Source organism: Furipterus horrens, unplaced genomic scaffold (genome assembly GCF_987537825.1).
Source record: "Furipterus horrens unplaced genomic scaffold, mFurHor1.1.pri manual_scaffold_1, whole genome shotgun sequence".
NCBI lineage: Eukaryota > Metazoa > Chordata > Mammalia > Chiroptera > Furipteridae > Furipterus > Furipterus horrens.
This window is the reverse complement of record NW_028327171.1, coordinates 218,024,382-218,051,486: the sequence shown is the minus strand read 5'-3', so window position 1 is coordinate 218,051,486 and position 27,105 is coordinate 218,024,382. Positions and strand designations below refer to the sequence as shown.

General features: G+C 66.5%; 1 protein-coding gene across 1 annotated transcript in view; it reads left to right on the top strand.

The window, feature by feature from the left end:
* Positions 1-27,105, top strand: part of KIF1A (kinesin family member 1A) — a 63,378-nt gene extending 36,273 nt beyond the window's left edge. Inside the window, exons 26-50 of the mRNA XM_090285342.1 lie at positions 1,479-1,616; positions 2,268-2,525; positions 7,207-7,325; positions 9,410-9,495; positions 9,894-10,032; positions 10,145-10,319; positions 10,423-10,513; positions 11,610-11,728; positions 11,863-11,918; positions 12,573-12,681; positions 12,936-13,002; positions 13,102-13,186; positions 14,547-14,652; positions 16,701-16,727; positions 21,296-21,410; positions 22,103-22,236; positions 22,862-22,923; positions 23,282-23,427; positions 23,863-24,063; positions 24,521-24,598; positions 24,774-24,898; positions 25,701-25,853; positions 26,282-26,474; positions 26,574-26,692; positions 26,940-27,105. Coding sequence (XP_090141468.1) covers positions 1,479-1,616; positions 2,268-2,525; positions 7,207-7,325; positions 9,410-9,495; positions 9,894-10,032; positions 10,145-10,319; positions 10,423-10,513; positions 11,610-11,728; positions 11,863-11,918; positions 12,573-12,681; positions 12,936-13,002; positions 13,102-13,186; positions 14,547-14,652; positions 16,701-16,727; positions 21,296-21,410; positions 22,103-22,236; positions 22,862-22,923; positions 23,282-23,427; positions 23,863-24,063; positions 24,521-24,598; positions 24,774-24,898; positions 25,701-25,853; positions 26,282-26,474; positions 26,574-26,692; positions 26,940-26,982 — 2,944 coding nt within the window. The 3' untranslated portion in view covers positions 26,983-27,105. The remainder of the gene's footprint in view (positions 1-1,478; positions 1,617-2,267; positions 2,526-7,206; positions 7,326-9,409; positions 9,496-9,893; positions 10,033-10,144; positions 10,320-10,422; positions 10,514-11,609; positions 11,729-11,862; positions 11,919-12,572; positions 12,682-12,935; positions 13,003-13,101; positions 13,187-14,546; positions 14,653-16,700; positions 16,728-21,295; positions 21,411-22,102; positions 22,237-22,861; positions 22,924-23,281; positions 23,428-23,862; positions 24,064-24,520; positions 24,599-24,773; positions 24,899-25,700; positions 25,854-26,281; positions 26,475-26,573; positions 26,693-26,939) is intronic.

The following is a 27,105-nucleotide window of genomic DNA, read 5'->3' as shown; positions in this document are numbered from 1 at the left end:
TCCAGGCAGCTTTTTCTCCAGTTTCATCTCTTTTAAAGTCAAACAAAAAGTGAAACGGCCCATCCCCGAGCCTCTTCTCCCTCCACCAGGGCAGCGGGCGCGTTTACTTTAGGTTGCGTTTGTGGAGGGGGCTGGTGGGAGCTGCAGGGAGGGGCGCAGGGGGGGCACGCAGGGCCTGGGGGGGGGGGCTGCCACAGGCCCACCTCCTTGGTCCTCACACGCTCACTGAGACTTGTGCCCAGCCCTGAATTTATAAAGGTGACCGAGGGAGACACGACAGGTCAGTGTCACTGAAGAAAAGCTTAACATTGTCCCCAGAAATGAGAGGAGGCCAGCACACAGGGCCAGAGGGGAGCACAGAGCAGCAGCGGGGAGATGGGGGCGAGGGAGAGGCCTTGGCCGCAGCCCCCGCTGAGGTTTTCACGGGCGAGGTGGGTGAGGTGAACAGCGAGGACAGACGAGGCAGGATCATTGGTGGGCTTGGGGCACAGGGCTGCCCCCGCTTGCCTGGTACCTGCCCGGCCTGGGGTGATGGAGGGCAGGGCATGTGTGTGAAACTCACCCCCAGGGTGTTTTCTGTCTGCAAGTTGGCTAGCCCCAGGAGGGGCGTCATCCCCACCAGCAAGTCCCCAAAATGTCAAAACATCATAAAATAGAATGAGAGACATAATTAATACAGACACATAGCACACTCACTCACACTTACATTTACACACTCACACCCACAGACTCTCCTGCACCTTCCTTTCTTATATGACTCATCACACACTCTCACGCACACACACGCTCTGGTCCTCCCCAGTCATGCTCACACTCATGCACACCCACACACACCGACACACACCAATCCTCCCCAGTCACACACACACCCACACACCCACACACACCCCGATCCTCCCCAGTCACACCCACACTCACGCACACACATCGGTAGCACACACGTTCATACAAACTCCTGGGGGCTGTGGTCTGACTTGGACAAATGTCCACCTTCCGTCATTCATGTTACCCCTGAGCCCTGGAGGGAGATGATCCCATTTCCTTCCTCCCTCACCTTGCAGGTCTTCCTGGGGTAAGAGTTTTTAAATATTGTTTCCCATATCCTGTCACCAAGTTGCCCTTCGTTCCTGGAGCGTCCTGAGCTCCCCATGCCGTTCCGTGGGGGGGGGTCTCCCCAGTTCTCCGCCTCCCGCTCCGTGTCCCCACCCTGTCACTGGTTCCTGGCCCCCTGCCTGCTTGAACCACCTTGCTGTCACTTGGCTGGAGTCGGGAGGAGTTAGTGGTGACCTCGTATGTTTCACTGGAAGTCCTGTGCTCACAGTTGACCGATTTGGGGGACCATGAAGGGTCTGTCAGGAAACCAACTCAAGCCTCAGATGACCCTGAGTGGGACCCTGTGGCCGGAGCCGAGCCTGCGGTCCCAGGAGCAGGGTGCGGTGTGACTGTTCTGCCGGCCGACTAACCTCCGCTCCCTGCAGGCAGCGCCTGGACCTCATGCGGGAGATGTACGACCGGGCGGCCGAGGTGCCCTCCAGCGTCATCGAGGACTGTGACAACGTGGTGACAGGCGGGGACCCCTTCTACGACCGGTTCCCCTGGTTCCGGCTGGTGGGCAGGTGGGCACCCCCACCCTCCCTGGGAGGAAACAGAGAGAGAGAGAGAGAGATGTGTGGGCAGGAACCAACCACCTCTCAAGGCGGAACCCCCGCCTGGGCTCTCGCCCGCATGAGGAGGAGCCAGTGAGATGTCTGTCCCCGTCCCCACTCCTCTGCCCTTGTCCTTCTGGTATGACCAGTGGGCCCCGTTATTTGAGGGGCCGTGGAGGCGTCTCGTCATTGCCCCTGCACCCATTGTGCGGTGTCGCCACCAGGCCACATGTGTCCACATGTGTGAGTGTGGGAGGCTTAGTCAGACTTTCTGGGTCACCTGGTGGCTGTGGGGTGTGAGTGGGGACCTGGGGCCCTGCCACCCCAGGCCTCAGTCCTCTGCCTCCTTTCCCTGGTCCGGTCTGGGGTCTGCGGCCAAGTGCACGCGGTCCTCACACACCCTCAGCCGCACCGGGCCAGGATCACACCGTCAGTGCCTCCGGAACCTTCCGGAACCTCCTGTCGACCACACAGGCGGTTGCCTGTTGACCTGGGGCAGGGCGCACTTCCAGCGGCGTCTCGGTGGCCTGCGCGCTCGGCTCGGGTGGAGTCGGGAGCCCCGGCCCGTGCGCCCTGCGCGGCTGGTGTTAACTTGTCTCTGTCTTGTCCTACTAACCTCAGTTCGGTCGCCTCTGGCTGCAGCAGCTCCCCTCTTCTCTACACGTGCATGAGCGCGCGCATGGCTGCTCTCACCCCCTCCCCCACCTCCTCGAGCCTCGACTCGGACGCCACCGAGCCTGCCGAGGAGCAGAGCCTAGGGGAGGAGGAGGAGGAGGAGGAGGAGGAGGACCTGGAGGACGACGTCTTTCCCGAGCACGGCCTGTGTGACGGCCGGGACCCGTTTTACGACCGGCCGCCCCTGTTCAGTTTAGTAGGCAGGTTGGTGAGGTCGAGGACGGCATGCTGGGAAGGAGCCAGCTCTTTCGCGCAGGAGCACTGCTGCGGGACCACCTGACCGCCGCCAGGGCATGACCCCCAGGCTGCGGGGCTGAGGGGCGCGTGGCCACCGGCTCCCTGCAGGGGGGACTGCGCAGCAGGGAGGCTAGGACCTGGGAGGTGGCTGCCGGAGCCCCACCAAGGGTTCTTGTGCAGGGCCCCTGCAGGGGGTGCAAAGGCTTGGGGCAGGCCACCCCCAAGGTCCCGGGGTCCTGGAGGTCAGACACCCCAGCTCAGGCAGCTTCCTCACCCTCTAGGACCGGCCTCCCTCTGAGCCGGGCTCTGTAAAGTGAGGATGGCGTGGCCTTCTGATTGTCCAGGCCGCGCCGGCTAGAGACACCCACGTGGCCCCGCGCCCTCGCGGGAAGTGCCCTTTGCAGAGAGGAGCCGTTATTGTTTCCAGGGTGGAGAGGGGGCTGGTGAGCGCTTGGGGCAGACAGCTGCGCTCATGTTTGGTACCTCGTGGAGGGCGGGGAGCCGGACCGGTAACGGGAAGGTCTGGAGACCTCCTGTGGTGGAAGGAAACAAGCTCACGAAACAGCTGAATTTACAGGTTTCCATATGAAAGGTGTAAGATGGTCCTAATAGCAGCCGATTCTGGGGGTTGAGGTTGCTACCTTGGCCAGGCTGATGGGAGCTTTTGGAGGTCTTGACCCTGAGCAGCATTACCGAAAGCTGTGGACTGCGGCGGCCCCGAGTGGCAGGGGTGACCCTCTCGGAAGGAAGCAGGTTGCCACGGGCGCACGCCCTGGTTTATTCCAGTTAGGGCTCCATGAGTGACATGCTGGGAAAAAGCACATGGCTCTGTCCCTCCGGGATGCCCTGGGCCTGGGCTTCCGTCTGCGGAACCCGAGAGGGAGCTGTCGCCCCTCAGAAAGCCCCAGCCGCTAGGGCCAGGCCCTCTGGCCTGCTGGGCCAGGAGTCGCCAGGGTTCAGGTAGGCGTGGAGACAGGGCCCAGGGAGCAAGGAGGCCGGGAGGAATGGGTGTGGGTTCTTGCAGTCTCAGCCGGAAAGAGCTGGGTCCTTCCAACACTTCCCCCTGTGGACCCGAGATGTCACGAAATGACCAAACCACAGCAAAGTCGCCCAGGAGCGGCCGGCCCTGCCTGCGGGCGGCCTGCAAAGGGCTTCTTTTGCAAACGTCTTGATCTTTTTGTTTGGCAAGAATTGGCTTCTCCCGCTCAGCAGCTGTGCAGGCCCCAGGCCTTAAGAAGGACCCGGCTTTGGTTTCCTTTCATCCTTCTGGTAGCTGCCGGCTCCCTCTCCAAAGCTTAAGCAAAATTGGGGCACCCACTCGGCTCCCTCAGAAAGGCTTTCCTGCCCAGCATGCACCTCTGCACCTCACCAATCTCGGGGGCAGTGCTGCCTCCTCCCACCCGCCGCCGGCTCTGGCTCTGTGGCCCCGCCATCTCCTCTCCCTGGGTGGGTCCAGCCTGCTTCAAGGTGCGCCCACCTGTGGACGGGCCCCTGGCACGGGCCTCCTGCGTCCCGACCCGGGGCTCCTTGCCCAGGCCCAGGGTCCGCCCCCTACGGGGCCTCTGCTGCTAACCGTCTGGGGTCTCGGGTGAGCTGGGGGGGTGAGCTGGCCAGGCAGGGGAGGCACTCTCCCCCTATAATCTTTTGTGCCTGGACCACCACTTTCAGGAGTTGGGGGGCAGAGGAGCTGCCCAGAGGGGGGCAAGGGGCTGATGGGTGGCTGGAGGGTCCCGGAAGGGGAGACTGGGTGAGGGAGAAGAGGTGCCCCTAAGGCGGAACCCCCAGCTGGGTGCACTCTGCGTACCGAGGTGCTCGGCCTGAATCTTCACCAACTGGGCCGAGAGCTGCCCCCCACCCCATGTGTGGGCAAGGACCCCCGGACAGGGCTGGGGCTGTTCGGGTCCCCATGGTGGCCGAGTTAACATCAGCTGTTTCTGCACCTCGTGCCCTGTTCCTCCTGTCCTGGTGCTCTTGATTGGGGGTGCTCTGTACCGGGCATGGGGCCTTTCAGTCCCAGCTCACAGTCCCCTGAGGCTGGTCCCTTCTGACTGAATGTGCCCATCACCATCGCCAGGCGGACTGGGATTAGAGGAAAGGTGCCAGACAGCAAGGCCCCCTGCCTGCTCTGAATCTGCCAGAGCGGCAGCTGGACCTCTGCGTCCTGCCCACGTCTCGTGCCCCCTAAGGAAGGCAGGGTGGTCGGCTGACCCGAGGGTGCCGCAGGTCGGCCCAGCCCGTTTCAGTGCTGACAGGGAAAGAGTGGGTACCTTAGAATCCAGGGGCTGTGGGCACACCTGCTGCCCGGGGGGTGGCAAGAGCAAACGGCCCAGGGCTGCCAAGGGGGTGGTCTGAGCCTTGGGGACCCAAGTGCCTCTGGCAGCCAGTCCTGGGCCAGCCTTGGGCTTTGAGGCAGCCCTGACCTTGGAGGCTGGGAGGCCCCAGGTGGCCCTTAACCCCTCTTTCCTGGACACTGTCCTGATTGAGGACCCTAGTGCCTCACCTGGCCACAGCGGGAGGCGTCCCCGCCCTTCCTGAAGGTCCTGTGGGTTCCCTGCAGAGTGCATGTGGGGGTGGGCAGCCTGTGACCCCCCTGTGTGCCTAGGGCTCCCAGAGCCTCCTCGGTATCTCTCTGCTGTGGGCCCCGCCCCGTGGGTGGTTGGGGCTGGAGACCAGGGTGTGGATTGGGGACCCTTCAGCCTGGGGCTGTGCTGCCTGTTCCCCTTCGCCCTCACCAGTGTGGTGGGGCACCAAAACGGGGGCCTGGCGGAGGGGTGCAGAGTGGGGCCTGGGCCTTTCCCCACAGCCCGCGTCCCGGGCCTCCACCATTCCCCTTCAGGGCCTCATGTTTCACTCATTTCATGGCAGCCCCCCCCCCCCAACCTCACCCAGTTTCAAGCAAAGGCCCTTGGCTGGGAGCCTCGGTGCCCCGGAGGGGGGCCACCACTGTCCCCATCCCGAGGCAGGTGCTGCCCCATCCGTCCCTGCCTGGTAGGCACCCATGTGACTGGCAGGGACTACGCTCTTTGGACCTCAGTTTGCCCTTGTGCCCAGGGCCTGGGATGGACTGATGGCCCATGTGGCTGGAATGGGGGCTAAGCAGCTGGGCTGGGGGTGAAGCAAGGAGCTGGTGTGTCATTGAGGGTGGGGTCTGACCTGCACCCCACGTCTCAAGGTCAGGCTGTAGGGGCCATGAGGGAGCAGGAGGGTGGCTGGTGGTAACGAAGCTACCAAAGGACTTCAGAGAGACTTTTGAGGTAGAACTGATGGGTTTGAAAGATAAGAGTGGATGGTACTCAAGGCTTTGACCTGCTGCAGGAGGCTGTGGGGGCCCCGCCCAGGAGCCCCACCTGAGGGGCGGTGCCAGGCTCCCCCTGGTCTGTGCTGCGGCCGTAGAAGGGTACAGGGGCCGTGCCGGGCCGGCAGCTCAGCTTGGGTGCCGTCCGATCCCAGGCGAGCTTTGTGAGAGGCAGGGCGACAGATGACGCCTTTCCCGGTCCCCCCCACTCTGTTCTGCTGCCGGTGCTGCCCCAGGGGCCGGCGCCCACCTGACCAGCAGACTCAGCCTCCCCTTCCCCTTCCCTTCCCCCCGTCTCCCCCGTCTCCCCCGTCTCCCCCCACTGCTGCTGCTCTAGCCTTTGTCTGCCCACCTTCCGCGCTGAGGCCCGGGCCTCCCACACCCCGCCTTGTGCTCCTCCTCCCCAACACCTCCGTCCTGTGCCCAAACCCCGCCCCTCCCCCCGGCACCCCATCCCCAGGCCCCATGGGAGCTCAGGGTTACAGATGTTTGCGGCTCTGGGCTGGAGCAGGAGCTGCAGTGGCGTCTGCTGGAGGGAGGGCCCTGCACTGGGGTGTGCGGAGGTGGTCTGTCCCCCAGGGCTCACGTGACGGGACTTCCTGTGCCAGGCGCCCCTGGGCAGCCAGGGAGATTTGCTCCATGTCAGCCTCCACCCCTCTTCGGGCAACATGGGGTGTCCCAGGGTCCTGTCTGTCCTCCTGGCTGCTTGCGTGACCCTCGCCCAGGGACGAACTCAGGGACTGTGGCAGCTACTGGGGGATGCGGCCTCTGTCCGGTCTGTCCTGGCACCAGCTGACACGGCCAGGGACAAGGGGTGCTCTGGGGAGCTGGCGGGGGCACAGCAGGCGGTGCCGTGGGGCCTGGGGAGTCTGTTCAGCCAGCTCTCCCTGGGCACTGGGCTGGGGCCGGCACCACGGAGCTCCCGCCCACCGTCCCTGGAAGCAGCTCAGGGAATCGCGAGCCCTGCTCCAGCGTCAGGGCCACTGGGAAGCGGGTGGGTGTCGGAGGACCGCGGCCACCAGTGCCAGCGTCGTAGCCCGGTGTGGCCAGGTCCCCAGGTCCTCCTCCTTGAAGCAGGCTGACCCCTCAGCTGCTGCCTCGTCAGCCAGCAGGCGCGTCCGTGTGGCGGGCGCCCCGGGCCCGCTGCCCGCCGCCTCCGCTGCCGGCGCACGGCCCCGCCTCCGCCCGTGTGTGTCCCGGCGCTGCGCATCCTGTGACCGCCCCCGTCCTCCGCCCGCTGCCCGGCCCTGCGCTCCGCTCCGCTTGGCAGTGCTGTGTTGTGAGCTCGGCCGCCCTGGCCCCCGCCGCCCGCAGCGCACGGGCTGGCGCTGACCGCGGCCCCTCCGCCCCCAGGGCCTTCGTGTACCTGAGCAACCTGCTGTACCCCGTGCCGCTGGTGCACCGCGTGGCCGTCGTCAGCGAGAAGGGCGAGGTGAAGGGCTTCCTCCGCGTGGCCGTGCAGGCCATCTCAGGTGCGCGCAGGGCCCCAGGGGGGCGCCCCGCGGGCTTCACCGGAGTCGCGCAGCGGTCAGGGGCAGCCGGCCGCACGCAGGGCCCTGGCCGGGGCTCTTTCTCTGCTGCTGGCCCAGCTGCTGACCCCAGGCAGGAACTCCGGAGAAGCCCCGATGCCCAGCTCCGGACTCTGGCCTCCCAGACTCTTCCGGGGTGACCTGGCCCCCTGGAGCTGTGCAGGCCCAGGGCTGGCTCAGGGGACCTCCCCCCCATCAGGCAGCCCCAGGCGGACACACACCCCAGCCTGGGGCGGAGCGGGACTCTCCCAGATCGCCTCTCACCATCTGAGCCCCAGGACTGGCTGCCCCACCCTCACCCCCGGTGGTCCTGAGCCTCCTTTGCCCCGTACACCCTCCTTTGGGCCTGCGGCCTCTGTCCCAGGGGCTGCACACCCTCCCTGCCCCGTGGGCCCCTCGCTGTGGAACCGAGCCCACAGGCTGTCCCGACTGAAGCAGAGCCCACGGGCTGCTCGGTGACGAGGGACCCGCCGGCCGCTGCCAGCAGCGTAGCTCTTAATAGAAGAGCGTGGTGCAAAGAAAAGGCTTTGTTTATTTAAAGGTTATGCAGACTTAGGTTAATGACGGGTCTCTGCCGTTCAGCCTCAGTCTCTTTAGAACCCCCGCAAACACACAGTGCTGCCTCCCCGGCCAAACCAGGCTGGTTTTAGAGAAGTCAGGGATTCCGTTCTCCTGCTTCCCAGGCAGTCAGCTTTCCCGGCAGCTCCCAGTCACTCGAGCCTGACTGGGGAGGTTCTGCCTGAGGCCCGGGGCCCTCCAGCTCTTAGAGCAGAGCCACGAGGGGCTCCCGGCCTCCCTGCAAACCGCACGGAGTTCTCCTTTCCTGTCCAAAGCCGCGTGTTCTCCCCTGCAAATGGCTGCAGCGACCTGTGACGCTGCAGGCAGGGTGACTAATTGCAGCCACGTGTATAATTTTATGTAGACCCCGTAAGCTTCCCATCACCGTCCTATGGTGAAAGCCCCTCTCCTCTCCTTGGGGGCCCCCTCTGTAATAGCTGTGGAGGTAGACCACCCCCGTTGCCCCCCCTTTGCCAGGGGTCCCAGCCTGGCTTGCTCCCCTGTTGACCCAGCTTGAACTTCCTGCCATAGTCCACTCGGAACGTGAGAGATCGTTCCAGAACAGAGATGCGCCCCTGCCTGGCCCTGCGCCACGGCCCTCCCGGCGACCTCGCTCTCCCCGCGGCCTCGGCAGCCCCGTATCCGTAGGAAGTGTGACCCTGTCCTCGGGACCAGAGGCCTCTTACAGCCCCTCCCAGCCATGTCACTGGTGGGGGGAGCCCCCCGGGGACCCTGCCAAGAAGGGGGGAGCCTGGGGTGGGAGCGAGGGCGGCACTGGGGAGGGACAGGGGAGAGGGATGCTGGGAGCACCCAGTGCCACCCTCTCCCCTTGAGGGGACCCTGCACCTTCAGCCTCGGGGGCTCCCTCATCCTCGCGGACCAGCTCCTTCCCAGCGAGTGGGGTCCTGCTGAGCGGCCCCTTGACAGGGCGACGCTGCCTGTGCTTGGGCCACAGCTAACATCTCTGTCTGGTGGCTGTGGTGGAGGGGAAGGAACTTTAAAACAAAAAACAGCAACAACAACAAAAAAAACAGGGAACACTGCCTCAGTGGCCACAGAAGTCACCTCTGTCCCCACCCCCGGCTGTGCGTGGAGCCCTGGACCCCACTGTGCACAGGCCCGGCTGGCCCGGGGGTGCTGGAGAGTCAGGGTGTTAGCGCCCCTGCAGGCCCCCCAGTTTGCAAGGCCTCCTGGGGTGACATCTAACCAGAGTGGCCGAAGCTGGGCTAAGGGTCCTTCAGGCCACAGAAGGGCCTGGGTTTTGTCCCCAGCACAGTGGGAAACCCTGGCCGCTGTGAAGGAAGGGGGCGCGGGGGCATGTGGGTGCTGGGTGTCCCGGTGGGGGGGGGAGGGTCGTGGTGGCTTTGCAAGGGTGGTGGCAGGGGGACAACAGGAGGACCTGGTGGGCGGGCTGTGCCACACCCCTGGGGACAAGCAGGGCCCTGACCATCTGCTCGTCCCTGCGGCAGCCGACGAAGAGGCCCCTGACTATGGCTCAGGCGTCCGCCAGTCGGGGACCGCCAGGATCTCCTTTGACGACCAGCATTTCGAGAAGGTACCACCTCCTTCTCAGTCCTCAGGCTCTGTCCTCATCCGCCCAGCCACCGCCCCGCCCCCAGCCCTGGAGCCCAGGGCCGAGTGCCTGTCCCCACAGGAGTCCCTGTCTCACAGGGGCTTGGCAGCACTGGGGACACCCAGGAAGGGCCAAGGGCAAGGCATGTGGGCACCTGGCCCTGGGGACCAGGCGTGGACCCTGAGAGCCAAGCCCTGGGGGAGGAGGGGCAGAACCGAAGGCCTTCCCCGCCGTGACGGCCTGGGAAACAGACCTGGGATGTGGGCAACTGCCCACGGAGGGCAGGTCTGGGATGAGTGTCCACGAAGGCCCTGCCGGCTCTGGGTGGCCCAGGGCCCCCCCAAGTGGCTCTCTCCCACTCTGGTCCCCGCCCTGCACAGTTCCAGTCCGAGTCCTGCCCCGTGGCGGGGATGTCGCGCTCTGGGACCTCCCAGGAGGAGCTGCGCATCGTGGAAGGCCAGGGCCAGGGCGCAGACATGGGGCCCTCGGCCGATGAGGTCAACAACAACACCTGCTCAGGTAGGTCACGGTGGCTGCCGCCTGGGGCGCAGTCTGGAGGCCCCGCCCTGTGCCCGGCCCCCGAGGGCGGCTGCTTGGCTCTGGGCCCTGCCACCTCGCTGTGCCCTCCCAGCAGCGCTGTCTCCGGAAGGCGGTCCCCTCGGCAGCCCCGACAAGGCCGCCCTGGACGGGCCGCTGGACGCCGGCCTGGAGCACCTGCGCCTGGGCAGCACCTTCACCTTCCGCGTGACCGTCCTGCAGGCGTCCAGCATCTCCGCGGAGTACGCTGACATCTTCTGCCAGTTCAAGTGAGCCTTGGCCCAGCTGGGTGGGCCATGTGGGCGGGGGACTCTGAGCAAGGGGGGGCTGTGCCCCAGGGACCCCGGCCAAGCGTGCCCTCCTGCTTTGCAGCTTCATTCATCGCCACGATGAGGCCTTCTCCACGGAGCCCCTGAAGAACACGGGGCGGGGCCCCCCTCTGGGCTTCTACCACGTGCAGAACGTACGTCCTCAGAGCCCTCCGCCCTCTCACGGCATGGCCCTCTGGGGCCTCCCTGAAACACTCATCTGGTCTCTCCGTGGTTCCTTACCCCTCTCTGGGCACCAGCATGTGCTGGGCACGGCCCGGGCATGAGGGCACCAGGCAGACGTGTGGGCTGTGGCTGGGCACCAGGCCCGGGGTGGGGGCAGGGAGCCTCAAGCGACACGGATGTAAAGCATCTGGGGTGTCCAGGTTCTGGGCTGAGGCTGGGCACCCAGCGAGGCAGCCTGTGTGGGAAGGAAGAGGTGACCGCGAGGTGCCGGCCGTAATCGGAGAACCCGGCTGTCAGGAGAGCCGGGCTGTTGGCGTGGGGGCCAGGGTCACCAGGCGGTGGGGATGGTCCTCTTGTTGAGGACCCGAAGGCCAGGCCTGGGGGTTTGACCCAAGACACCCCATCTCTGGGTGTGCAGCCTGCACTGTCACTGAGGCCCGAGCTCAGGTGGCCCCCGGGCGACGGGGAGCACGTGATGGTCTCTGAGCTGGGAAGCTACTGCCTCCCAGGTCTGGCATGAGGAGCCCAAGGTCAGGGTGAGAGCAGGGAGCTCCGAGGCCAAGGGGGGCGTGGGTCCCAGTCTTGTCCTCGAGGCTCGTCCACGCCGCCTCCTCCCTGTGTCCTCACAGGGTCTTCCCGCTGCGCCTGCCTCCTCCTTTCCGACTTCCCTTTGCGCACAGACCCTGATCCCCAGTCACAGGAATGCCCTCATTCTAAGTGGGTGACCTCCACAAAGACCTTGTCTCTAAATACAAGCGCTGGGGGGCAGGTGCAGGTCAACCCCTAACTCCTGGTGAGTGGCTGACCCCAGAGACACCCTGGCCTCGGTCACCTTGTCAAGCTCTGTGTTCTGAAAGGGCAGCCACACCCTGTGGCCCAGCCCCGTCTGCCCTGGGGACAGAGGCAAAGGCCACCCCCCTGGCGGTCTGTCCATGGGGTGGGTGACAGGAGAGGCAGGGCTGGAAGGGCCTGGGCGAGGCGCGGTTTCCCCGTGATGGGCCTGGGGCTGGCCTGGCGGGGCCTCCCCTCTGAGCGCCCCTCTGAGCGCCTGCTGCCTGCCCCCAGATCGCAGTGGAGGTGACCCGGTCCTTTGTCGAGTACATCAAGAGCCGGCCCATTGTGTTCGAGGTCTTCGGCCACTACCAGCAGCACCCGTTCCCGCCCCTCTGCAAGGACGTGCTCAGGTCCCCGCCTGGTTTACCTGGTCTCACGGGGCCTGAGGGGGTGGGGGCGGGCAGTTGGGGTCCCCGCTGCAGCCCAGGCCCTTGCAGACACCTGCCGGCTGGGTTGCCTCACACCAGCGCCTCTTCCTCCGCAGCCCCCTGAGGCCCTCGCGGCGCCACTTCCCGCGGGTCATGCCGCTGTCCAAGCCAGGTGGGCTGGGTTCCTGGGCGTCCACCTCGGGGGGCCAGAGTGCGGGCCTGCTGCTGGGCCGCTGCTCTCCCAGGCTCTGGGGCGGTCCTGCCCGAGCGGCCAGCTGGCAGTCAGGTGGTGCCTGCCCTGTTCCCCAGGGGCTCCTAGAGCAGACGACGGAGGCATGGGGGCCCAGGGAGGGAGGCAGTGTGGGCTTGGGGCCATCTGAGCCCATCCATCAGGAGCTGGGAACAAGCAGAGGGCCAGTGGGACCAGCCTTGTCTGCACCGGGACGAGGGGTGTGCCAGGCGCCGCAGGCTGTGGCTGGAGTGTAGCAGAGTGGGGGGACCTGGCGGGACGTGGGCCTCCGGGCCAGCATTTGCCTGCTGCTTCTGTGGGTCCCAAGCCACTGCCCTCTCGTCAAGGGCCCGGGTGTGCGGCCCGCGCTCCTCCCCTGGGGGCGGAGAAGCGGGGGAGCCCATCTGACCCTGAGCCAGTGAGTGCCGCCGAGGCCTGACTGAGCCTGGGCGGGGGCTGCTGCTCGTTTTCCTCGGAGCGAGGTGCCCACACGGCCTTTGCTGCGTCCCCCACCCGCGCCCTCCCCGAGTGGGCCCTTGGCATGCAGTGGGTCTGGTCCCCGTCAGCCAGCGCTGCTCTCCTTCCTGTCGCCCCCAGTGCCGGCCACGAAGCTCAGCACGCTGACGCGGCCCTGCCCCGGGCCCCGTCACTGCAAGTACGACCTGCTGGTCCACTTCGAGATCTGCGAGCTGGAGGCCGACGGCGAGTGGGTCCCCGTGCCCGGTGGGGGTGGGGGTCCCCCGGGTGGGTGTGGCTGGGCACTGGTTGAGGTGGCACGAGGTGTGTTCCTTTGTCTGCCGACTGGTCTCTGTGGGTTAGCCGCTCCCCCCCGCCCCCCGCCCTTCGGCAGCAGGAGAAGCTGACTTTCCTGACTCACTCCTGCTCGCGGGGCCCTGTGACTGCCGGGAGGGGCAGGAGGTCCGCCCCGGGCCCCTCACGTCCCTCTCCCTCTCGCTCCAGTTACATCCCCGCCGTGGTGGACCACCGTGGTGGCATGCCGTGCATGGGGACCTTCCTGCTCCACCAGGTGCGAGCCCCTCTCTGCCCCAGCCCGCGTGCGCCTCCTCCCCTGCCCCTGCTGGCCCCCGGGCCGCGTGACCCTGTCCTCTCCCCGGGCACCTGGCAGGGCATCCAGAGACGGATAACTGTGACCCTGCTGCACGAGACGGGCAGCCACATTCGTTGGAAGGAAGTGCGCGAGCTGGTCGTGGGTGAGTGAGGGGAAGGGTCTGCCGTGGGGGCTGAGGCCAGGTTGGAGGGAGGAACATGGACCAGATGCCTGAGTTCTCCCCATGCTCCGCCCCTGCTGCTGTGTGATAACGGCCAAGTCACCTAACCTCCCTGTGCCGCAGTCCCTCCCCTAAAAAGGGGAGCCTGGGCAGCCATGATGATTCCAAATGTGTTCGCTTGCTGGGGCCGCCATCACATAGTGCCACGCAGTGTGTAGCTTAAACCACACGGGCTCCTCCTCTCGCAGCTCTGGAGGCCTCCGCCTGAGACCTGGGGGTTGGGTGGTGGCCGCGCTCCCGCCCCTCCTTGTCTCTTGAAGTTGCCGGTGGCCGCTGGGCGCTCCTGGTGCTCCGTGGCTTGTAGATGCATCATTGCAAGCCTTGGTCTTCACGTGGCCTCTTGTCATACGGACACAGTCGGGTTAGACTAGGGCCTGCCGTGACAGTGTTCCCTCATCGCAGCTGATCACATCCACCAAACAGGCTCTTCTGCCCCTGGGAAGGTCACCTTCTAAAGTGCTGAGGTTAGGGCAGCCACACGCATGTCACACATGCAGATCCCAGCTGGCTCCTCCTGTGACGTCATGCTGGGAGCTGTCTGCCAGAGCAGTGTCCTCGGCTCTCCTGTAAAGAACGGCTTCCCAGTTTTCATTCAAGGGCACAGACAACCGGTCCACCCCTGTGGGCCCTCAGCCTGAGGCCACCGCCCTGGGCGTGGCTGTGACCGTGTCCCTGGGGCTCGTGGAGGGCTCCGTGGGGGTGGCAGCAGGGATGGGACCATCCTGGAAGAAGCAGAGGGGTCAGGGCCACGGTCACGGCCAGAGCAAGAAGTGACGACTGAGCGTCCGGGCAGGATCCCGGACCCGAGTGCGGGCAGGTGGCCTGGGCAGTTGGGGGGGCTGGAAACAGGGGAGCATTTGGTGACACTGCAGTGCTTCTTTCCTTCCTTTTCTTCTTCAGTTCTAAAGAAGAGAGGGAACGTTCTCTGTTCATCTTGCTGGGCTTTCCTTTTCCAGCAGCTAGGTGGCCGGTGCATTCTGGGCTGGGCAGTCTGCATCTGTTTGGGGACAGACAGGGGGTGAAGGGGGGGACTCAGCGCAGTCTGCAGGAGGGAAGACGGGAGAGTGAGCACTGGCTGAAGGCCGCGGGCTGCCCCAGGCCCCACCCTGGCCTCCCTTCCACCCTCTTGTGGCTTCACCAGACGCTCCGGGGCCACAGGGGGAGCTGGTTCCTGGACAGGCCTGAGTTCAGAAGCGCGGGCCCAGGCAGAGGCGGTGAACAGGCGCCCAGCACCCCCAGCCGCCCTCCTGGAGGTGACGTGGGCCCCTCGCCTTTCCTGTAGGTCGCATCCGGAACACTCCAGAAACGGAGGAGTCCCTGATTGACCCCAACATCTTGTCTCTCAACATCCTCTCGTCTGGGTACATCCACCCGGCCCAGGACGACCGGTGAGTCCTCTTAGGCTGCAGGCTCAGTCCCTGAGTCCCTGGTGATGGGTCTGCCCAGGTCGGGACCCAGGGTGACAGCCCGCGGTGCCCTGGGTTGGCCAGTCACACAGGCTGGGTGTGCGGCCTGAAGCTTCTAGACCTGCTTTCTGACCGCTGAGGGATCGGGGGCAGGGAGGGAGGCTGGCTTCGGAGTCCCTGGGTGCGTGTCTGCGTTTTCACTCACTCGGCCGCCTGGCAGAGGGGCTGTGGGGGTGAGCGAGGTCCTGTGGGGAGTTTCGTGGGTGGGTGGGCAGCACAGGTGGTAGGTGGACACACGTCCCGTATCTCCCCGACGGTGCTGCTGTGGCCTCTGGCGGGGAGCCAGCCAGGGGTCCTGGAGACACTTCAGGGGCACGCTGGGTTGGCTGGCCAGCATCCTGGGTGGTGGTGTGCCCACTAGTCCTTTCCCGACTCCCAAGTGATGGTCAAGGTCTGGCAGCCAGGCAGTCCCAGCATCCGGGGCAGTGACAGGGCGCGGGAGGCCCCAAGGATACACCAGCCAGGGCGGAGGGATGTGACGGGGAGACGCTGGAGCCAGCGAGGCACTGGGGGTTCACAATGGCCACCGCCGAGCACGCCCTGGGGGACGTGGGCAGGCTTGGTGTCTGAGGAGCTGCCATCAGGGCTGGGGGGTGTGCAGGGTGCTCCCCAGGGCTCCACCTGCCTGAGCCCCGGAGCTGGAGCTGCAGGTGCCTCCGCAGGCCCCTGTGGTGTGATGGCGGTGAGGGCTGCGTGTGCGTGCCGGCTGGGGGCCGCGTTCCGGGAGAGCCACAAGGACGAGGGGCCTGGGGGCGTCGCCTCCTGTTCTTCTGACTCTGGGGTCCAGAGGTCTTGAGAGGGGGCTTGAAGGGACCGTCCCTCAGATGGGCAGCTTGGTGGGTGGGGAGCAGAGTCCGCAACAGGGCAGTTGAGGTTGAGGCTTTGCTTCCAGCTCTGCCCTGGAACCTTCCAGAGGGAACTTAGCCCTGCACTCATGTCCAGGGGTGGGGGGTGGAGAGTTTTGGGGCGTGTTCTCACATGGAGGGGGCACCATGACAGGCAGGCTGGAAGGGGCAGCTGTCACTGAGAAGCAGCCTGGGAACCTACAGCGAAGGCTGTGTGCCCATCCACACAGGGGTGGGGGGCACCTGCAGGGATGTGGGCAGGGGACCCCGGGAGGGCAGCGCCCCTGGGAGCGTCTGTGTGCCATGCTGAGTGATGCTTTGGACCTGGGGGACGACCTCAGCTTTCTCTCGACCTCAGGCAACTCCTAGGTTCTTGGGGCAGGAAGGGGTGGGGGGCAAAGGGAAGGGCTGCCTCCTGGGCCCCCCGCCCTGCACTGGCGGCTGTGTCTGTGGGTCTTCCAGCTGCTCGGGGCCCCCGGGAGGCCTCGGCTCCGTGCTCCATCCCAGCAGGGCTGAGGCCGCTGCGGCTCCTGACTGCGCTGCGGGCCAGCGGGGTCTTGGTGCACATGTTCTCCCCGTCCCTGGAGGCTCCGGACCCTGCGGGCTGTGGGACTGAGGTGGCCCCAGGGGTCCACTGCCCCAGGCCTGAGGTCACGGCCCTGGTCCTCGGACAAAGGGAGGCAGAAACCACCCTGCTCTGGCCCTATGCTTGGCCTGGCCCTTCCGGTGCAGCCCCAGCTCCTGCCTGCCCTGGAAAAGCTTGGGGACCCTCCTCAGTGAGTGGCCCCGGGCAGGCCAGCAGGCCCCTCCTGAGGGCCGCCCTCTGCTCGGACCCTGGCTCACGTCCTCGGGGCCCCCTGATGGACTTGCTGCTCTGTGGGCAGACGGGCCCTGCTCCCGCCACGGACACCGGGGCTCAGCCCCCCAGGCCGGGCTCGGGCTCAGGCTCGGGCTGTCCCCATGCTTTGCCGCAGCCTCGGCTTCCCCGCTCCAGGCCCCGCGCTTTGCAGCTCCCAGCTCCCAGCGGGCCCACCGGCTCCCCCCTGCGCAGCCTGCCTCTCCTCCGCCACTGCCGCCCGCCGCCCCGCCCCGCCGCACTAACCTGTGACCGTTTGTGTTTTGCAGGCAGTTTCTTGATTCGGACATGCCTAGGTACCATTTGTCCCCTCTCAGCTCCCCCCATCCCAGCCCCGAGGTCCTTCTCTGCTTCCTGGGTCCCTCGACACCGGCTCACCCCTCCCTCCTGTTTCCTCATCTCCTCCAGTTCATTTCCTTGGACACCTTGATTTTTTTTTTTTGTAATTGCTTCTTTGCCTCCCTGGCTGAGTCCCTTTAGCCCCACTCTTGATTTTGCTGCTTTGGTAGTTGGCTGCCCTCCCGTAGACACTGGCTGGCACCCGCTCCCCCCACCCCAAGCCTTGCCCACCCTGTGCCGACCCAACCTTACCCCGCCGGAGGGCAGCCAGCACCCCGCATGCAGGCTCCTCGAAAGGTGGCAGAGGAATGAGGGAGACAGGTTGGGGCAGACGGGGGCCACACTGCTGGCTCCCACCTCTGCCCCTCCCACCCCGCCGGCTGTGGCCACCACACACCCTTTAGGAGGTCGTGGGTGGTAAAGCGTAAGTTTCTGAACTCACTTGGATGGTCCCAGGTTCAAATCCCAGCTGGGGACCTCGGCTCCCTGCCAAACCCAGTTGAGGCCCCTGGGGGTAGACGGCCTCGGTCCCCAATCCAAGCTGTGTCCAGGAGACTTGAGTCTGTTTAGAGCAGAGGGCCAAGGCCATCACCTTCTGCATCCCTGCGGGTGTGGCCAGGGCTTCGTGCAGTGGTGCCGGGGGGTTCCCTGCAGTCGGCTGTCTTCAAAGATGATGTGGGCAGCGGGAAGGCTTCGAGCTCAGGGGTTTGGGAGGAGGCAGGCACCTCAGGACCGGCTGAGGCTGTGTCCTTGTCAGGACCTGGCTGTGACTGGCCTGGCCAGATGGCCCCTGTGAATGGTTCTTGCTGGGGTGTCCCTGAGGTTTGCACACACATGCTCTTGTTCAATGACAAAGGCTGTGGCAGACCCTCCCTGGAGACACTAGCTTGGTGAGGCAGAGACCTGCAGGGGCATTGGCTGCATGAGGAGAGGGCACGAGGGACTTGCCTCTCTAGGAAGTCGGGTGGGCTTCCTGGAGGAGGCAGTCTGCTGGCTGGTCAGGAGGCGGGCAAGGAAAGCTGAGGTGCTACAGCTGCCAGGCAGTCTCCCTCCTTGGAAGGTGCAGGGGGCATCCCTTCAGCTCCAGCTCATCCCTGGAAGGGACCCATCCCAGGGGCAGTTTCCTGGATGAGCAGGAACACCAGGCTAGTCAGTAGGGTTGCATGCGGTGCATGGGTATTTTGTTCAATTTGCATTTGCTCAGGCTGGTCCCAGGTGCCCCTCTCAAACATGGCGGCCTCAGGGAAGGTTCTGGGTAAAGTGTAAACAGTACCCCGTGGCCGGGAAGGAGAGGGAGACACCTCTTCATGTCAGTAGGGCCCCCTGCACCCCCGACTTCATGAGCCTCACCCCTGCACCCTGAGCAGGGAGCCTGTCCCCAATTCTGGGGGGAGAGGATTCATTGGCCCTGGGGGCACTGCGAGGAGGCGGTCCCCCAAGGTCAGGCTGGAGCCTCCTTCATGGCCGGAGTCGCTGTGCTGGGCGGTTCTGGGGACAAGCAGACAGTGGGAGCTGTGGGGGAAGGTCTCGTCCCGGACCCCTGGAGTGGGTACTAGGGGCTGCACTGCCCCGGCTGAGGCTGCCTGGCTGTGGCCTTGGCTGGCTGTGTGAGCGTGGACAAGTGGAAGAACCTTCCAGAACGTTGTTCCTCCCCACTCACGATGGGATAGTATCCGCCCCTGCCTGAGGTGGGGAGATGACATGCCGTGACCCGTGGGAGCGCTCAGCTGGGGACCCACACACGTACTGTAAACCGAAGCCCTGGGAGCAGTGGAGGTAGCACTTCACGGAAAACCCTCCCTGTTGCATCCGAGCAGAATGCGTGCTTTCACACTCACTGCTCCATGTTGCTGGGGGGCCGCACAAGGTGCCAGCGTCTCACGCACGGGTGGGTTGCCCGGGGCGGGGCTTCGTCACCCTGGGTTCAAGCCCTTCACCTGTCCCTTTGTCTTACCCAGGGCCCATGCTCCTGCCGGAGCAGAGGGTCCTCAGGACCCTGTCAAGTGCTGTGGGTTGAGAAAGAGCCTGGGGGCCCATGGCGACCCCACGCCACCCCACCAGGTGTGGGGTCTGATTTTCCCAAGTTGGTGGTCCAGTCTGGTGCCCCAAAGGCGGCTTCCACCTCCCCAGGAAGAACCTAGATGAGGGATCTTGTTGAGTCCCCGCACGTCAGGCCTCGTGCGTGGCCGGCAGGGAGCCAGTCCTGCGGGTCTGGGATGGGCCCAGGGTCTGCACTTCTAACAAGTTCCCACGTGGCGTGGGTGCTGCGGCCCGGGAATTCCACGTCTGGGCTGCACGTCTCTCCTGGCGGCTGCACTGGGGGACGGGGCAGAGCAAGGGCCGCTGTGGGGAAGGGGCGCGCTTCCTGGGGGACCTGGTACCCGGGAGGTCCTGAGGGGCCTGTGCTGCTCCCAAGCGGAGTCCTGGCGTGGCCTCCCCGGCCTCCCAGCTGCGCCATCTTGGCTTCTCTGGGTCTGTGTTCCTGCGGTGTGACTGAGGGGTGCCCAGCCGTGGGCCCCGTGCTTTGCCCTGCAAGCCTCGGGCGTCCTGCATGGCTGCCACTCGCCCCGCCCTGCACACGCCAGCCACCGTCTGCTCCCGCCTGGGGTCTGGGTGAGACCCCCACACTCTGGCGGCCTCAGGGGCACGGGCTCCGGGGTCTGGCCCCCGTGGTCCACAGAGCCACCGTGGCTGCAGGCCAAAGGCTGGTCTGCAGGAGGCGGCATGGGGCGGGGCAGCGCCACGACTGTGCCAGGCTGGGCCTGGTCTGATTGGTGGTCTGGGCACCAGGAAATGGGCAGGAAAAGGCCCAGGAGGGCCCCTCTCGCCACCCAGCCCCTCCCCACCCCCGAGAGAGACCCACCAGAGGCAGGGTTTATGAGACTTTCTGGCCCACCAGCATCTGATCAGGACAAAGCCACATCCTAGCCCAACGGGGGCCTCTCTGAGGGGCCTCGTGTGCAGGGGGGCCTGCTTCTCACAGCCCCAGGCCCGTCAGAGCATGTGTACTCATCCCGGGCTCCAGGCTGGGCCTCAACCAGCGTCCTGGGGGGACTGGGGACCGTGGTGCTGATGCTGACAGGGCTACCCAGGCCCCAGACTGACCACAGGGCGTCTCAGGCAGGGAGAGATGTCTGCTCACAGGCCGAGGGTGGTGGCTGTGATGTGGAGCTGGGTGGTCTGGGATCCTTGGGGCTGGGCCGGGCTGGGCTGCACGCGGCCTCTGGCTCTGCCTGCAGGCCTGGCCCTCAGAGCCTGGGAGTTTGGGGGCCCCACGGTGGACGGCCCTCTAGGTCTGGGTCACAGCTCCAGGGATGCTGGCCCTGCTGGGGACGGACCCGCGGCTCCCCCTGCAGACGTTGTGGGTGGGGCTTGGAGCGGGGAGCCTGCCGTGTCAGTGAGCCTGTGCCGGCGGTGACGGCGCTGTCCTGACACGTGAATCTCTTCTGTGTGTGTCCGTGTGTCCCACCCGCCTTTAGCGTTTCCTTCGGAAATGACACTAGGTACAGCCCACGCCTCTCCCACGCGCACTCGGCCCACCCTCCTCTGCTCCCCAAGCCCCTTTCTCCCCCCTGACCTCCCTGGGCTCTCCCCCCGCCTGTCACCCTGCTGTTCTCACTGCCCTTCCTCTGGGTCTCTGTCCTCAGTGATGCGTGTCCAACAGCGGCCACTCCCCGTCCCACTGCTTCAGCTGCACCCCTGGGTCGTGCCCCCGAGAGACGGGTGCCGCAGCCCTGTCTCTGCCCTGCGCGGCCGGGCTCCCCGGACACGTGTTTCTGTCTCTGTGAGGATGCTCGGACGGAAACAGGGCAAGGCAGGGGCTGCGCAGCGCTGCCGGGGCCCATGGGGCGACCACAGGGAGACTGAGGCACGTGCCCCGTCTGCAGGGGCAGGCAAAGTTCAGGGTCTCTGCCGTCCACGGCTCGAGCGGCCCCCACCTTGAGGGGGTTGCCGTCCCTGGCTCGGGCTCTGCTCATATCTTTCCGGGTTGGGGAAGGCAGCAGAGAGACCCCGCCTGCCCTCAGCCACCCGGTCTCCAATCCCAGCCTCCTTCCCGGGCCGTCTGCTCCCAATGGCCAGTCGGTGGTGGAGGAGACGGGCCCTGGGGTCTGCAAACCTGGGCTGGTTCCTCAGGGTCCAGGGAGAGACCATGGTGCCTCCTCACTCAGACCGAGGCCCTGTCCTGTCCCTCCCTGTGCCCTCCCTGTCTCCTTCCTTCTCTCCTCCGCTCCCTCCCTGCCCTTCCGTGTGAGAGCTGTGGGTCACCGTGTGCCACCGTCCGCCCACAGTGGAGGTGGCAGCCGGGCCCACCTGCTGGTGGCATGTCCAGTTCCCCCGCCCCGTCCGGAGTAAGGAGGAACCTGCCCTTCCTGGACATGCCACCCAGCCCTCCAGGCCTGTGGCCCTGGCGGCACTCCCTGCGGGTTGCCCACACGTCCCTGTCGGTCTCTCCGTCTGCATGTCCCCATCCCAGCCGAGAACGGCTTGCGTGTCATTATCTTACCTCCTCTCTGCTCCCTTCCAGGACCTTCTACCAGTTCCAGGCTGCGTGGGACAGCTCCATGCACAACTCCCTGCTGCTAAACCGCGTCACTCCGTACCGAGAGAAAATCTACATGACCCTGTCTGCTTACATTGAGGCAAGACCTCTGCGCGGGCGCCCCTGAGCCCTGGACCAGCCCCGGTGGCCCTCCACCTCCCGAGTCCCCGGTCCCTCCTGCTCGTGGATGCGCACTCAGCTCCCCAACCCCAACGCCCCGCTGTCTCTGCCGTGTGGCTCGTCCTCGGTGCTGCGTGGTGGCCACAGCCCCCCAGACAGTAAATCTGTGTTCCAGGCAGTGGGAGAGCGGGAGCCCCCCCGCCCCCACGCCGGGGCCTGGGGTGCAGGAGCGGGCTGGGAGCAGGAGCCAGCAATCTGGAGGTCTGGGGTCGGCGCAGGGGCAGGGGCGTCGCCTGCCCTCTGGTCACTTTGCCTGTGATGTGCGGCTCTGCCCGGACAAGTGCCCGTCGGCTCTGTCAGCAGTGATGGCTGAGCTTCAGGAAAACAGACGGGTGCTTATGACGTCCCTCACTGTGACGGATGTGGGCGCTTCTCACGGATGCGTCACCAAAGTCCTGCTGAGGCAGCCGAGGCCCGAGGTGGAGAAGCCTGTGTTGGGGTCCTCAGGGCCCCTGCACAGACACCCGGCCCTCGGTGGCCCTGGGAGGCAGAGCCGCAGTCCCGCTACCAGGAGGGGGCGTCAGTGGGGAGCAGAGACTGCGCCTGGGTCTGGGGGAGGCTGGCGCCCCGCCCCCCCGCCCCCTGTGCCTGAGACGCCCACCCACCCTGCAGATGGAGAGCTGTGCGCAGCCGGCCGTGGTCACCAAGGATGTCTGCATGGTCTTCTACTCCCGAGACGCCAGGCTGCCAGCCTCGCGCTCCATCCGCAGCCTTTTCGGCAGCGGGAGCTTGCGGGCCTCGGAGAGGTGAGCTGCGGGTGCCCCGGCCACGCGGGACTGACCGGCTCCACACAGAGAGCGCCGGGGCACGCCCGGCCTGCACGGGAGCCCCGCCTGTCTGCCCTGGTGGCCCCCTGCTCTCGGCCTTTCTCACTCGCCCTGACATTGGGGTTGTTGTTGGTACACCTGTGGCATGTTGGGGAGCCATACAGCACCCCCACTGCCAGGTGACCTTCCTCCCCGGGGGCTACGGGGATCTGCATCAGGGCTGCCCCGCACACAGTGGGGAGAGGCTGGGTAAACGTGGGGGCCAGACTGGGGTGGGGGAGCTCTGGACGGAGGCTGGCAGCACCCGAGGGCCCGACACCAGAGGCCAGGACCGGCCCTGCCACCACGCTCCTGCTTGCTCTGTGTGGCGGACCCTGGTGTCCAGGCAACTCTGGGCACAGCTGGGAAGAAGAGGGAGGGGTCAGGACTCAGGGCCTTGGGCTGCCCATCGGGGGTGGGGAGCGTTGGTAGATCAGCTGTTCCAGAGGGAAGGGGGTCGGGGATGGGGACTGCCTGTAAGGCTGTAGCATGGGGACCTGACACCTGGCTGTCCCCTGCATGGACATGGCTGGGCCTGGTGACGGCACCCCCGATGCCCCCACAGCAACCGTGTGACAGGCGTGTATGAGCTCAGCCTGTGCCATGTGGCCGACGCGGGCAGCCCAGGTAGGCATCTGCCCTGCTCTCTGTGGCAGCTGGCAGGGGGTAGGATGGGTGGCACTTTGAGGAGAGTCCCCTGGGGTGTCTTGGTGACTCTGGTGACCTCAGCTAGGCTGCCACTTGGGAGTCCCTTCCCTGTGAGATGCACATGCCTCTCCAGGGGCATGTGTTCTGAGGGTCTGGGGGACAGTGAGGGGAGCGGCCCCCCCGCAAAGGGAGGGCAGGCAGAGGTCACAGCCGTGACCCCCATGGGTGACACGATGCTGGACACCTTCCCACGGGTGAGCCCGGGTGGCTCTGCAGGCAGGGTGGACCCGGGGCCAGGGCACGGGCAGGGACGCAGCCACACGGGCGTTCTGTGCAGGGACGCAGCGGCGGCGCCGGCGGGTGTTGGACTCGTCTGTGGCCTACGTGCGGGGCGAGGAGAACCTGGCGGGCTGGCGGCCGCGCAGCGACAGCCTCATCCTGGACCACCAGTGGGAGCTGGAGAAGCTGAGCCTCCTGCAGGAGGTGAGTCCGTGCCAGGCCCGGGGCCCCAGGCCTCTGCGGACAGAGCGGGGGCGCTCGCTGCCATCACGGGCCAATGGGCTCCTTGCCACCCACCTTGACCGCAGAGGGATGTCAGCCTGCAGACGGTGGCCAGAATAACGGCGGGGTGGGGCAGGGCCTCGTCACTTAGGTCAGGGACCAGCGGCTGGTGTCACAGTGCCAGTGGCCACATGCTCACAGCCGGCTCGGGCTGGGTGCCTGGCTGGGATGGAGGGAAGGCGGGGTGCTGGCGGCCGGGCTTGAGGGCAGGGGGCTGAGTCCCATCAGCAGCGTGGCCTCGGATCGGTTTGCTGTCCTGGGGTCTGACCCGGGGCCCCAGTGCTCCGTGGGGCCGTTGGACAGCCCTTCCCCCACCTCAAGTGCGGCAGGTGAGGCCGCTCCGGCTCTCGTGGGCAGGTCGAGAAGACCAGGCACTACCTGCTGCTGCGGGAGAAGCTGGAGACCACCCAGCGGCCCATCCCCGAGATGCTCTCCCCAGCCTCCAGCGAGGACTCCGAGTCCCACAGCTCGTCCGGCGCCTCCTCCCCACTCTCGGCTGACGGCCAAGCATCGCCCCTGGAGACGCCCAACGAGAGGCAGCGGGAGCTGGCCGTCAAGGTAGGGTGGGCGGGGTGGGACAGGTGAGCCGGCAGGTGGGCAGCGTGGCCATGGCCTGGCCCCTGCAGGGCCCTGGTACCCCGTCTTGTCTATGTTGGCTCCTGTCACGGCCAGGACCTGGGAGGAGGAGGGACCTCTACGGTCCCCCTGACTGCAGCCCCCCCTCTACCCACACTGGATTTGGGGGCCTTTGCTGCACCCGCCCTGAGCAGTGGCATGCCCTCTCTTGAATACCTGAACTGATGGAGAGCTCACCACCCCCATCCCAGCCCTCCCTGCAGCTGGGGGGCCCCGAGAAGGCCTCCTGGCTCACCCCATCTTCCTGGAGGCCCGGAGGTGCTGGTTGCCCTGACCCTCCACGCCAGGCCCCTCGGCTGGTCGCTGTGCTGTTGGGGGACCAGCCCGTGGCCGAGCTGGGTCCTGAGAGGCCCCTGACGGCCGCCTGCTGTCCCTGCAGTGTCTGCGCCTCCTCACACACACGTTCAACAGAGAGTACACGCACAGCCACGTCTGCATCAGCGCCAGTGAGAGCAAGGTGGGCTCCCGGCTCACAACATCCCACGCCGGGGCCCCGCCCCCAGCAAGGGGGTCGGGGGACTGGGAAGAGGGTGTCTGTGGTTGGGGTGGGGGTGCCCTAACTGGGAATCAGCCACTGCACGGTGTCCCCACCCCAAGAACCAGAGCCTGTTCCCTTCCTGCGTCTCCCGCAGCTCTCTGAGATGTCTGTCACTCTGCTGCGGGACCCGTCCATGTCCCCTCTCGAGGCGGCCACGCTCACCCCCTCCTCCACCTGCCCCTCTCTGGTCGAAGGGCGGTACGGAGCCGTGGACCTGAGGTGAGCGAGTGCCAGGCTCCCGAGCAGCTGCCGGTGCTGCCCGCTGAGAGGGGGCACAGGGGCTGAGTAACGGGGCGACTCCCCGGGTCCGTGGGGTCTGCCCTGTGCCCGCCCCGCAGCCCCACGCGTGTGGCGCCCCCGCCCGCTTTCTGGGGCTGTTTCCGCCGCAGCTGCACTTGATCAGTGGGCGTCACAGCAGCAGCAGGTCAGGACCGCGCACAGCGAGAATCCCTCACCCGGGCAGCGCTGAGCGAGCGCGCCCTGCTGATGAGGACCCGGGCGGCCAGGAGGCGCTGGGAAGGGGCCCCCACACCGCTAACACCTCTTACGTCTGTCTGATCATCCAATTTTAAAATCCTTCAGCGCTTCCGAATTTCCTCCTTAAAAATTAAAAAGTGGGAGCCGTGTGGCTCTCCTGAGAGAGGCCTGCTTGGCCCCAGGTGCCAGGGGCCTGCAGCGCTCTCTGCACGGGTGGTCCCTGAGAGTGTTGTGTCACCTCCGGCTCGATTCTGGAGAAGACGTGTTGCTGCAGCCACTTTATGGGGGTGATGGGGGAGGGGCAGAAGCGCCCCAGGACAAGGGTGCTGAGCCCCTTGCAGCTGGGACTCCCCCCCCCACCCGCTCCCCCATCGTGTTCAGTGCAATCCTGGAATCAGGCGGGTGGGCCAGACTGCAAGTGCGGCGGGCAGACGGCTAGAGGGGCCCATAGGACGCTGCACTGTGGAGCCCTGGGGGGCGGCCCCTGGCCCAGCGAAGGGCCCCCCCGGCAGCGGTGCCACAGCTTCACTCTCCTCTCTCCCAGGACCCCCCGGCCCAGCTCCCGGCCCGCCAGCCCGGACCCAGAGCCCGTGCCGCTGGCAGATTCCAAGAAGACACCCTCCCCAGCTCGAGCCCCGGAGGCCGACAAGGAGCCCCAGCGCCTGCTGGTTCCTGACATCCAGGAGGTCCGGGTCAGGTGCGCGGGGGCTGCCCCAGACGGGCTCTGCTAAAGCGTCACCAGCCAGCCTTGTCCCTGACCTGGGCAGGGCGCAGGGCAGGACGCAGAGGGGAGCTCTGCAGGTGACCTGTGTTGCCCCCATGCCCACGTCCGTGGGCCCCATGGCCCTGGGAACGCCCCAGGGTGGGGGTCGTGGTCATGGGTCATGTCAGGGGCAGCTTCAGCTTTTCTGAAGTTCGTCCACTTTACAGCTGGGGACTGAGGCTCTGAGATGGGCTGGCGGCCGTGGTCTCTGGCCCCCAGGGGAGGGGGGTCCCACCAGTCCTGGTGCCTCGGGCCTGGCTGTCCTTCTCGGAGGCCCAGGCTCTGACCTGTGTCGTGGCGGCATCGGCGGGGCCCCCGGCTGCCAGGAGGGCTTGAGCGAGCAGATGTCCCCGTCCCCACAGCCCCATCGTGTCCAAGAAGGGGTACCTGCACTTCCTGGAGCCGCACACGGCCGGCTGGGCCAAGCGCTTCGTGGTCGTGCGGCGGCCCTACGCCTACCTGTACAACAGCGACAAGGACGCCGTGGAGCGGTTTGTGCTCAACCTGTCCACCGCGCAGGTGGAGTACAGCGAGGACCAGCAGGCCATGCTCAAGGTGCGGGGGGCGGGGCGGGGCGGGGCGGGGAGAGGCGGGGCGGGCGGGCCCCCAGGGCGGGGGGCGCACGGCGGCCCCTCTCACCGCGGCGCTTTGCAGACCCCGCACACCTTCGCGGTGTGCACGGAGCACCGTGGCATCCTGCTGCAGGCGAGCAGCGACAAGGACATGCATGACTGGCTGTACGCCTTCAACCCCCTCCTGGCCGGGACCATACGGTACGGCGCCTCCGACCTGCACGGGCACCCGCCTGCCCTGGGGCTCAGGGAGGGCGCGGGACTGAGGGCCCCCTGCGGACGTCCGTGCTGCGGGGCGGACCCTTTCTGCGGGGATCGCCCCCCTCACCCGTGACTCACAGGGGTCACAGGGACCGCAGCCAGAGGCCCGGCCGTGGAGCAGCGCGGGGGCGGGGGCGGCTGTGGCTGCCCCAGGGCCTCCTGACGCGCTCCCCCCCACCCCCCGCAGCTCCAAGCTCTCCAGAAGGAGGGCTGCCCAGATGAGGGTCTGAGGAAGACACCCACCCGCCCGACGGCCCACGGGCCGGCCTGTCCCCTCTCCATGTCTGTCTTCGCCTCCCAGCCCTGCCCCACCGGCAGCCAACACGTCCCCTCCCCGCCGGGACGCGCGGTGG